The sequence below is a fragment of the Podarcis melisellensis genome (genome assembly GCF_964234715.1).
Source record: "Podarcis melisellensis genome assembly, chromosome: 7".
Lineage (NCBI taxonomy): Eukaryota > Metazoa > Chordata > Lepidosauria > Squamata > Lacertidae > Podarcis > Podarcis melisellensis.
In genome coordinates, this window is record NC_138539.1 from 38,439,227 (window position 1) to 38,451,565 (window position 12,339).

Sequence of the window (12,339 nt, forward strand, 5' to 3'; positions counted from 1 at the left end):
GGAGCTCAAAGTGGTTCTCCCCCTTCCCGTTTTATCCTCGCAAGAACCCAGTGAAATAGACTAGACTGAGAAACAGTGACTGGCCCAAGGGCACACAGTGAGCTTCATGGCTGAGTGGGAAATTGAATCCAGGGCTTCTGGATCCTAGTCCAACACTTCAAGATACTGGATCTCACACTTGCTTTCTCTTGCTGCTGGGATCCCATGTGCAAGGCTTCTGCAACGCACAGTGGGTTCCAGTTCTCTAAAACTTGTTTAATGGACTTACACTGAACAATACTTTTATATAACTGTTGCAGTATACAGTGGTACCTCGGGTTACATACGCTTTGGGTTACATACGCTTCAGGTTACAGACTGCTAACCCAGAAATAGTACCTTGGGTTAAGAACTTTGCTTCAGGATGAGAACAGAAATTGTGCTCCTGCGGCATTAGTTAAAAGTGGTGCTTCAGGTTAAGAGCAGTTTCAGGTTAAGAATGGACCCCTGGAACGAATTAAGTACTTAACCCGAGGTATCACTGTACTTAGTACCACATATTGCTTAACCTTGCACCAGTCATTTGAGAGTTTAAAGGTTTTGCTTTGCAGATGGGAAGCTGAAACTAAGAATGGCTTCCTAAGATCACAAATGATGGCTGAATAAAAATAAGAACTCTGATTCAAGTATATTAGGACATTTTTGTTTATTTGTCTAGCTTCTGAATATTCAGTGCCATAGTAACTTGTGGGTTAGGGTCTGTTGATGTGAACTGAATTGGATCCAAGCAGTTAGGTTCCACATACCCAGCATGTGTGGGAAACAATTGTACTGCAGGCTTTCATTATGCATGACAAGCCACTTTTTGAAGATGCAAATGGTCATTATAAGTTGCTGTTAAAAAATAAATTGGAATGTGCAATCAATTGAGCATAGTTAGAGAAGTGAAACCAGTTTAGCTTTCTTATATCACATACAGTTCAGTCCTATGCATGTCTGTTCAGACTGTAACTTGTGCCTATTAGGAATATGAGATTTTAACTTAGAAACACTAGCTCAACTTTTAATTCTAGCAGGCTTTCCTGGTGCAGCAAAACAAAAATACTATCCAGTATTTTGTTGGGCAGGTTCTTCATGGTTTTTGTAAAATCACCAAGATTTGTAGCATTGTAGGGAGGAGAGATGTTTGCATTAATTTTAGAAATCAGCTCTTTTCTGCAGCCATGAAAACTGGTGCAGCAAAACTAGAAACCTGAACTCCAGATTGTGTGTGCAGTACTCCTGAGCACACATTTCCCTTTGGATTCTAACCCAATTTATTATTTTTAGTGTATGACGCTTAATATAACTAATATGTTTAAAATATAAAGTGTAAAATCAGTCAAGGATGTTATGAGGATCTGCTCTGAATGAGAAATGAGGAGCGTAAAAAATGTGTGCCTGCTTAGCATTCATTTGCAATTCTTGCAGAATAAACTTTCGGACTAAATGAATTAATGATGTATTTCTGATGTATTTCTATTAAATGTATCTAGTCACCGAGTCCTCAGTATTAAAGGGGGGAAACACCAGAATAGTGCAGTCTATCTGGCATGCTTAAAAGTTTTACATTAGTAGAGAGGAGAGGCACATTTATTTTTATACCTGAAAGAATGGGGTACAACAGTGTCTGTGGGAGGGCAAGATAATGTACTTTTGGCTTGTGCTCAGTATGCCTCTTCAGTAGATCTTTGTCTAATTCAGTTTCTGACATAAACTACCTTCCCCCGTCTTTTGGCAAGCTTTTTGGATATGCTTTATTCCTTCAATATGTTGCTTCTTAGCATGAGACTCGCCCACTGCTATTGAACTTGCTAAGGCATGGAAAGAAAGATAATGCAGTATGGATGTCATGATAACGTAGCTTGGTATTCATGTGCATTGGCTGGATCAGTCATACAGTGATGTAGGGTTGCTCTATATTTAATCTCACATTGGGCTTTTATCTTGATTCTTACCATATATTCAGATTTCATAGGTGATCTTGAAGTTAAACCAAGTTCACTTGCTTAAGCATGTTGTCTTGGAAACTGGTTCAGTTCAGTGTGGTTTATTCCCAGATATATAGCATTGCAGCTATAGTTAATTATACCAGATTTGGTTAAAAATTCTATTATTCAGCAAAGATTTGAGTGAATCTTTTATAGAACCATTTCTTAGGTGCTCCAATGCATTTGCAATGCTTTCCCTAGAATAAGGATGATTAATTTTACCTGAGTTGCTGCAGCTTGTTCTGTCTGAGAGGCAACTCTAGATTTTTATTTAGAAAAATGTATAAACCACTTAGTGGTAATCAGAATGTTTAAGTGGTAATCAGAATGTACACATAAATCTTATCATAAATCAAAAATACAAGTATTGCATTTATCTCGTCTATTTTATATGATCTAGCACAGGGCTGGGGAACCTGTGGCCTTCCAGATGTTGATAGACTACATCTGTCATCCCTGACAGTTGACCGTGCTGCGTGAGGCTGATGAGAACTGGAGTTCAACAACACCTGGAGAATAATAGATCTAGGATTCCAGTGGCCAAGTAGTAAATTGAGGGTGGGTGGAAATGAACCTGGACTTGTCTTGAATTGCAAAGTGCAATACTGCTGTGGTATTTATTGCTTGAGCCAAGTGGTTGTAACTGTCATTATTTATGGAGTAAGGTGTTGGAACTTCTGGTCACAGGTGAAGTGTTTCTAACAATATATACTTTGTTCCAGCTTGTCTCCCTTGATACTGTGTGATGACACAGCTCGTTGTTACTTTTTAAAAAAATGGGGTTAACATGGCAAATGCATGCTGCATTGAACAATCAAGTAAATTAGTGTATATGCATATTTTTCTCCCAGTGGGGAAGAGTCTTAGTTAATGCTTTTGTTTTGCAGTGCCCAGATGGGAATGCTGATGAAAGGCTAGAAGAAGAAAGTAACAAGTAGCTTCCAGCCTGGATTATATTTTAGAATAATCTTCTCGTAGTCCCTGTCCTTTCACTTTAAGGATGCAATACAATATAACAACAGGTGATCCATGATCCTTCTAAAAATGATACCATCCATGGAGGAGAGGGGGGTTAACCCTCTTCATCCATGCTGTTTTCCAAGTAACACCCCCCCTGCAAAAATAGAGCAAAGCATACTATTACTTTTTTATGATAAATAAAACCCTTGGGTAATGTTGTCACTCATTTTCTGTCACGTTAACATTCAACTTTAAACACCTTTTGCTGAACAGATCATTTTAATCTTTTAAAAGATGGCTTTAAAATATTTTCCATTATCTACAAAAAAGTTTTGGCATTTTTATTTACGTTTTAGTTTTTAAAAAATAAGTCTGTAGTTATGTTGGCATACAACGCTTAAGCAAAACAGTGTCCTGAAGTACTAAGCCAACATGTCCACTCAAATATTAACCTTCATTTGAAGCAGATTTGGGACTCAAATATTGAACTTGTGGGTTCTGGAATTTATGAAGAACTGTGCTTTAAAATGCACACACTGTGTTACATTCACCAGCAATCAGATTAAGTGCAACACTTAACTGAACCCTGTGACCTCTTTTGCATATTAACTTCTGCTTGGATGGAAGTATGAGAAATAACTGGATTTAAAATGAAAAGTGGTCTCCTATAAAGTGTGTACATCACAGATAGTTTCCACAATTAATATACATATTTCAAACCTCGGACTATGCATCTTGAAAATTTAATTTCTAAATTATTTGCTTGTTCAAACGAGAAAAGGACCGTATAAAGTGTTGCAGCTCAGCTGGTGCAAAGGAATTCTGTGAGTATGACAACTGTCTCTGCCCCCTGTGAAACCTAGAAAATAAGCTGTGGGTGGTCGGGTGCACAAAGGAGGAGCAAAAATGGATGTCCCATTGTTCCACTGGCACAGTTACAACCCCAAAATACTTATACAACCCTAAGTATTTGATCTTAGTAACTGTGGAAAGTGACCATAATAGATTCATCTGTTAATTGGTTAAGATGAAGCTGTTCCAATCCAATTGGTGGACATCCCCTAATACATACATATCATAGCTGCGACATGAATACAGATGTATGTTAGTGACATGTTGGTGACATGTTGGTGAAAACAGCTGGCATGCATTTTGTGCTTTATTTAAAATAGTAAATGCCCAACTCCTTTTCCTCTTCTAAATAAATTCTTTAATTTTTCCAGAAACATTAACAATGCAACTTCTAAAATTCATTCCATAGATACTAATAGTAAAATAACACTTTATAGGTGATAGCATTCTGACCAGTGCTTTTCAGTCCTTTATATGTTAAATGTTTGTACTTCTATTTGGCTTATTGACCTCAAACATGCTGCTTATGTCCAAGAAAGGTTGACATTCGGCTCCCATTGAAATTGGAGGCAAAATTCCAAATGATGTTAATGGAAGAGGAGTGTTCTCTTTATGCCTGAATTCCAGGAATGTGTTCTAAGGCTGAACTCCATGCCAGTGAAGAGGGTGAGAGTGATGGGGAATATGACCATTGAAGAAACACACTTCCAAAAGCTTATTTGAACATGCAGTACTTATCTCATGGTTATTTCAGTATTAGACCATGATCCCTTGGGTGCACAGTTTTCATCTCTGCAAAGTGTTCAGAGACAGAATAGCATTAAGGTGAACCTACACGCCAATTTCCCTGATCTCAGTGGTGCAGCACTTTGATAGGATTCTTGGGGAAAGGTGCAACAACTACTCTTCCTCCACTTCCTAATTAAATTTATTATTTTTTTCCTAATTAGTTGTAAGAAATTCTTAAAGCTTTTTCCAATAGGTTTTCTTTTGTATCTTATATATGCTGCTCCTTTTTGAAGACATTTTTTTTATATCTCCATATCCCATTATCATAGCTTACTGTAACTCTTATCCAAAACTGCAAATAGGTCAGGGTTCTGCAGCTTGGGGTTTTTAGAACACTTTTTTGACATTGTATTAATATGCGCAATATGTCTTGAGTTATTTTTGGGTAATAAACTCAATAATTCTAATTGCCATGTTGACGGACAGTATGGTAGCCCCAAGTTTCCCTTGTTTATTTAAATGACTGGGTGTGAAATATATTAAAACTCTACGATTCAGCAGATTTTTGAGAGAGAGACTCAACTAAGTCCCTATATATGGCAGAGTTCATAAACCGAGGGTAAGAGTCTCTGAGCATTAACATATAAATCTGGAGTTGTGCTTCATCAAAACTATGTTCCGATGGTTCCAGCATATTCCGGTTGATAAGTTCCCTTACTCTGGAATCCAGGCTGACCTGTAAATAAAGAAAACAGCTGTTAAGAGCAGTTGTTAATCTTCTCTCTTGAAAATTGTGGAAAAGAGTTAATGTGACCGTAGTGGAACTGAAACCTATGTAGGCATTCTGTTACAGAACTAATGAAAGTAAAAATAATGATAAAAATAGGCCTTTTCTGCTGTGTTTTTATTGTCTCACAGCAGATTGACCTAATGACTAGGATGTACACTAATGACCTAATGATATACACACTAAAATTATTTGCAGACGAAGGAGAAACATTTACCTTGTGTAGAATGATAGGATGGATTTAAAGTAGGCTTGCACCATAATAATAATAATTAATAAAATAATTTATATGCTGGGTTGCCCCAGCCACTCTGGGTGAATCCCAACAAAAAACAGTAAAAACACAATACAACATCACACTAAAAACTTCCCTGAACAGGACTGCCTTCAGATGTTTAAGTATAACCTATTGGCTATATATAGGCACCTATCAGAGACTAGAAGAGCCTCCTACCTACAGTCACACACCCTTGTATGTTCAAAGTGCTTCAGCCAGACTAATTTTGGAATGCCAGACTAATTATATTCCTTGGCAGTTTAAGATTTTAGACCTACAACTCATAAAGTTTCAAATGTCACATTTTACCCCTCACGATAATTTTGCTCCTTTCATCTCAGAAGACCACCTTTTGTCCCTGAAAGAGCCCCCCTAAATTTTCAGCAAGCTGAAAAACTTGTTATAAAGTAAGAATAGAACAGCTTTTTTAAAAAAACAAAAACAAAACACAACCAGTTGGTTTTTTAAAAAACACACACACTGCACTAGCTACATACCTGAATGGAAACATCTTGAAATATCAATTAGATCTTTCATTTTAGATTGTTGGCTTAGTCCTTTTGAAATCGGGTACACTACAAAATAGTGTGAAAAGGGTTACAAACCTCTTTGGGAGAAAGAATGGAAATATAATCTTCATATATTAGTCTTGCTTTCTCTTGAATGATAGCCTTGTTGGATTCCTGCTTTAGATCTTCGCAGGCCAACCAGAAAAGCATATTTTCTTCGCTGAATTCTGTCCGAAGGAACTCCCTGAAAGCGTTTCTACCTGCTGGCGTTCTCATCAATTTGTCAAAGGACTGGCTCCAGGCACTCACTTCTTCAAGAGTTGGAGTTGAGCTGTAATACGAATGAAAAATAGAGACCGGGCATTACCAAGTTAACAGTACAAGAGGAGAACATTAGTGGGTGATAATTTTGTAGAAATCGGGAGATTAAATGCATGTTATGGCATGCTGCAATATCAGCCTTACTTTTCCAAGTGCTGAGGAGAAAATATTGCTGTTACCCTACAGCTAACTGAAATCCAATAAAGTGGAGAAACAACAATTTCACCACTCGGCTAAAGATGCAGACAACTGACTTGCCAATTAAAAATATACCGTGTGGCAAGTTACTATTTGAGTAGATGACTTGCTAAATTCATCTTACGCATGCCAGCAGCAGTGTTAATTATTAAACAGAACAATGCCATAGACTGCTACAGGCGTGCCTCACCTCTTGTGTGTGGGCTGAATAATGAGGCAAATTGGGGTGATTTGGGAGGGTCTTTCCTTGCCCTGAGTTAAATGTCAATAATCCCTCATGAGCAGATCAGAGTGCTCACAAAGTCTCATATCACTCTGTACAAGATACGGCTCTTATGTGTCCCTATATAACATCTCTTATGTGGTCTTCTATAATATCTATGTTTCTCTATGTCCAGGGGCTTTTCAAGAAGTGAGGCTATCCAAAATGCTGCCTGAAGAGCACTGAAGAGCTCTGGATTGTTTTCTGTTAAAACAGGTTTTTCCCCCTGTTACAATACATTTTTAAGGAATAAGCATTATTTTAAGTTTTTAAACACGCTTAAGTTGTTCTGCTTAAACAACATAAATGACAACCGAGAGTTCTTCGCCTATTGGAAACCTATAAAATCTTTTAAAGCCTATTGGAGAACACAAATAACATCCAGAAAGAAGCTGGAGTGAAGCTGCAAAGTGTTAAAAGATGTACTAATAGGAAGACAAACCATTCAGCCACCACTTAATTAAGGTAAAGTAATAGACAAGCCCCTGTTCTCCACATAAGGGATTATGGAGGAAATTTAATCCTTTTTACTCCCCCCATACAAATCTCCTGGACCTTATCTGCAAATTGGTGGGTCTGAACTACTCTGGCAAGGCTCCTGTGCCTGAAACATTTTATCCACTTTGGTCAAAACGGAAAAGTTATCATTTTTATTCTACCCATTATAATAAATGGGGAAACACAGAGGGATGTCTCCAACTAAATTTTGTTCACAGTAGACTCTGTTTTTGATTGAAAAGAATTGAAAAGAATGGGCTTAAGTTGGACATTTCCATTAATTTCAGAGGGTTTACTTGGAGTATGACTGACATTGGATACAGCCCAGAACTTTGTTTTGAACAGAGCAGTTCAGAATTCAAATTACAGAGTTACTTGCAAACAGATAAGGTTTCCTAAAACTGCAGATATAAGGCATACATTGCGACTTGTGCACATCCCTATAACCTGTCATGTATTTCCAGGGCATATATCTGCCATGTTTTAAATTGTTAGGAAATATGACAATGGTGACTGACTTCTCTTAATGGAAAAATAAAAGGGAAGATAAAAAAAAAGATGCTAGTATTAGCCTTCCCTGTTTCTGCAAATAGGCAAATGATCATCAGAGTTGCATGGACACACGTTCTATGCAAGTAGCTATGTGTGTGGCAGCCACCTCCAGTTGTAGGAGTCTAAGGCTGCATACATATCAGGCATTTCCATCACCAACACCCCAAGAATCCTGGGAACTGTAGTTTATCCCTTACAGAGCTTCCCAGCACCCTTAAGAAATTGCAGTTCCCAGAATTGTTTCGTGTGTGTGCATGCACACGCTTTAAATGTATGTTGTCTATGCAGCCTAGATGGATAGACACAAGCGTAGAAACAAAAATTAGTCTTCTGTGTTGATTTGTTACCCAGCTAGTTCTTACCTTTCTTCACAGTTTGGAATAGCGTCTGTTCTGAGTTCATGTGATGCTGCTCTTTCATCTTGATTCCTAACAGTAAGACTGCAAGGCAACAAGCATAGTTTAATCAAGTTGAAATAAAGAAGTTTGCTGAAGCTTTGAATTTGTTCCTCTAGTTTTCAAACCTGATCATATGTTCTAAGAAGTTCGCCCCAGTACAGTGGTACCTTGGTTTACAACTATAATCCGTTCCGGAGGTCTGTTTGTAAACCAAAACAGGTTGTAACCCAATGGGGCCTCCAAATTTTTCTTGTTCATAATCCAAAAAAAAAAAAAAAAAGGGTTGTAATCCAAAAAAAGGTTGCAAACCAACACACACTTCTGGGTTTGCCGTGTTTGTAATCCAAAACGTATGCAAATCAAGATGTATGCAAACCAAGGTACCACTGTATAAGAACAATGCACTCCTACACCAAAATATTTCTCTTGAATTGTGTATATTGAATAGGACATTTCACAGCAGAATTTAGCTCTATGACCTTGTCTACCTTATCTGGAAAATGTGGGGAAAGAAAAGCTTTTCTGGTGCATGCAGCTGCTTCTCGGAAAACATATAGTATGAAATAGTGTACCATACTTGGTACTCTAACCTAAAAAATGTTTAGCACACCTGAAAACACCTAATGCCACAATTGCTTCCTGTCTTGTGTCTTCTTTCTTGTGATTTTAAAAACAGAACAAAAACCCAACTTTATCCTGATATATATATATAAAATTCTTATTTGACTTTACAAGTATATAATTATAACAATAGAGCCATATACATCCATATTTAAAGATTCCTCCGAATCTTTGGACTTCCCACCTTCCCCTCTGTGGGTCCTATTATTAATCTTTGCTACTTCATCTTTTTCAATAACCCATATTTTATATAACCGCATTATCTCCATAGTACTTACTACATTACAAGTGCTATTGCATATATTCCTTTTTTAAAAAAATAATAATCTGCTGAATGGTGAACCATTGGCTGCCCTGCTGCCTTTTCTTTGATTGCATTTAATTGCATTGTTACATTGTTTGTCTAAACATTATATATAAAAGACATCCTGGAAATGGAAATACTGAAGGGTGGGATACAAATGAAAGAAAATTGTTCAACAAGACTATCTGTACCGCCACTAACAAAGCTTATCTGGACAAAAAAAAATTCTATGCAAAACAGTGTAGGAGACCATGTTCCTTCTCTGCTTTATTTTTTGTATTTCTCATGCTTCTCAAAAAGACAGCTGTGGCTTTTTAATTTTAAGCCACCTAAGAGAGACCATTCACCATAATTGCTTGGCTAAAAGTATAATTGATCCTGAATTGCTGATGAAAAGATGGAGCATAAGTTATGACTTCAGCCAACAAAAGCCCATCTGGTGACTGTTCTTTCTCCTCAGTTTCTCTAAAATGGTTAATTCCAACCCCACAAGAGCTTTCAGTATTGGAGATTTTGTATCTTGGGCTACTATTTCTGTCCCTATTCATATTTTTCTTTTTCTTTGCAGCCCATTCAGGTTATTTGAGGAAATCCTTTCTATAAACAAGGATTATAAATAGAGCATTGAATCGCCGTTTTTCACATTTCTCCTGACTTGAAAACAGTAATTTTGAAGAAGTATATAATTTTGATGGTAGAGGGAGGTTTTTTACTTGGGCAGGATGCTATTAAGTGCAAGTAATATTTTTAAGAGTCATGAATATAAATTAATTTAAAACCTCCAACAGAGCAACTTTTTTTTTTACTTTCATTATATATTTTTCAATGGGATTAAAAAGAAAATGGAATAAAATGGCTTTGAACTTTATATCCAAGCTAAAGACAGTGAGACGAAAGTATGCCTGTCATGCAAAAACCCGCTGTGCTTTTATTTCCTTCTGTAATAGTTGAAATAACTGCACATGAAGAACTCCTGTTGCCAGCCATGCTCAGTAACAATATTTGAAAGGTGATACTCTAATATTGCAGAAGTGGTTACACTAGAAAATATTTCTAGTTGCTTGAAGTGAGCAACTATTTCCCAGGGGGTCGGGTGCAGCGAGCTTTTATCGGCCAAGGGTGGACTGGAGTGAAGCCTTGTCTGCTCTGCTCTCAATCCCCTCTACTTACCCTGGCCAAATTGGCCAGGGTTCAAACAGCTGGGTGGTGGGAAAGCCCACCAATCAGAGTGGCCAGCCCAGGGATTTTTCACTGCCTGCCCCAGCATTGCTCCCTGGGAATCTGAACTGGGTAAGCAGCCATTTCTGCCCTGCATCTGTCCAAGCTAGTTTCATGTTTCTGTAGCAATCCCACCCAATATGGATGACCCCTTTATGCATGCTTGAAAGAGTATTTGATATGTATGTTTCGTAGTCAGGACAAAAGGAGTAACTTTCCAGAGTGATTGTTTTTGAATACTGCTTTTCCTTCAAATGAACCCAAAGCAGCTTGTAAACAACAAATAGCAATAACATAATAGAACATCACAAATACCGCATAAATATAAAATAATTAACAGATCATCAATAATGCAATCTATAAAATGCAATTAACAAAGCAGCAACTAAAGTGAGATGAGAGACATCCGCGACTGGACCTAACGGTCAGAGTTTCCTTTAATTTTACCTGAAACTAAGCTAAGCTAAACACATTCTCCACACACCCATGACTCATAATCTTTCACCATATTCAGTTCATTAAAATAAACATTTTGATTGAGAGATACTTGATGTTATACTGACAGAAGTGTGGTAGTGTATGGCTATCCTTTTTATTGTGCATTCATTGTGTTTGTGATGGGATCAGGGTAGTTATATATATAGTCAAACCTTGGGTCCCAAATGCCTCCATTTTAGAACGTTTCGGCTCCCGAACACTGAAAACATGGAGGTAAATGCTCCGGTTTTCAAACGTTTTCCGGAAGCCGAACATCCGACGTGGCTTCTGCCTGAGTGCAGGAAGCTCCTGCAACAAATTGAAAGCTCTGCCTTGGTTGTCAAACATTACAGAAGCCAAATGGGCTTCCAGAACAGATTACGTTCGACAATCGAGGTTTGACTGTACATATGTACGTACATACATACATACATAATTGTTGTTTCTCTACCACCAGGCCTTGGGCTGATTAAACATATCTTTCTAATTGAGTTTGTGGTAGGGGAGGTTATTGGTCTGTTTTTATTTTGTTATGTATTTTGTGTTCTCATTTTGTATTTTATGTTGTGAACTGCCCTGTGATCTTCGGATAAAGGGCTGTATATAAATTTAACAAATGAATGAATGAATGAATAATAATAAGTGATCCTGTTTGTACCTGCAGAAGTTCTGGGGCAGATGTACTGCTTTATTTGCAATTGGTGAATGTTCCATAGCTTCCTGCTGAAAACCTATAGTTTTTTATACAACAAATGTTCTGGCTTATTTTATGTTCTGCTTTTGTTGTGCTATAGTGCAGGAGTGTCCCTCTAAGATGTCAATAATGCAACTGGGGAAGCATAGCAGAACAATGAATAAAGTGAAATGATGTGTGGATTGATCTGGTATAAATCCACCTCATATACACTATTATTGCATTAATGACATGTAGAATGCACAAAAACTAGCCAGAGGAGGGGCAAAATACACCATTCAGTTCTAGCTGTCCATCTGTTTCTCAAATAAAAATCCTTAACATGGGCATGACCTTGGGTTATAGGCTACAGGTTGCTTACTGAAAGCAGCAACAAAAACTTTTAAAATCAAAACTCAATAATATGATTCTGAAGTGATCCCTATATACACCAGTTTGCCAATTCTGTGCTGCCCTGATTGCTTGCAATGGGGAACGGATTAGATAGACCAAGTGCTCTGGAGAAAATCATTATGTTCCATGCTGAATCCTGTCAGGATAAGTCCCAGATATGTCAGCATATGCATTTTAAAGATCCCTGCTAAGAATATGCTGTTCAGAAGCTTTCCTTTTGAAGATTATATGTGCTACTTTGTTCCTTTTCTCTTTGTTGCAGTGTCTAGGTTTAGGAGAT

General features: G+C 37.5%; 1 protein-coding gene across 7 annotated transcripts in view; it reads right to left on the minus strand.

The window, feature by feature from the left end:
- Positions 1-4,834: 4,834 nt before the first annotated feature.
- RGS20 (regulator of G protein signaling 20) overlaps positions 4,835-12,339 on the minus strand; it is a 46,699-nt gene continuing 39,194 nt past the window's right edge. For all 7 annotated transcript variants that reach the window (XM_081917654.1, XM_081917660.1, XM_081917655.1 and 4 more), the window contains 3 exons: positions 8,317-8,394; positions 6,220-6,454; positions 4,835-5,286 (listed from right to left, as the gene is read on the minus strand). In XM_081917654.1, the coding sequence (XP_081773780.1) occupies positions 5,098-5,286; positions 6,220-6,454; positions 8,317-8,394 (502 nt within the window). In that variant the 3' untranslated portion in view covers positions 4,835-5,097. The remainder of the gene's footprint in view (positions 5,287-6,219; positions 6,455-8,316; positions 8,395-12,339) is intronic.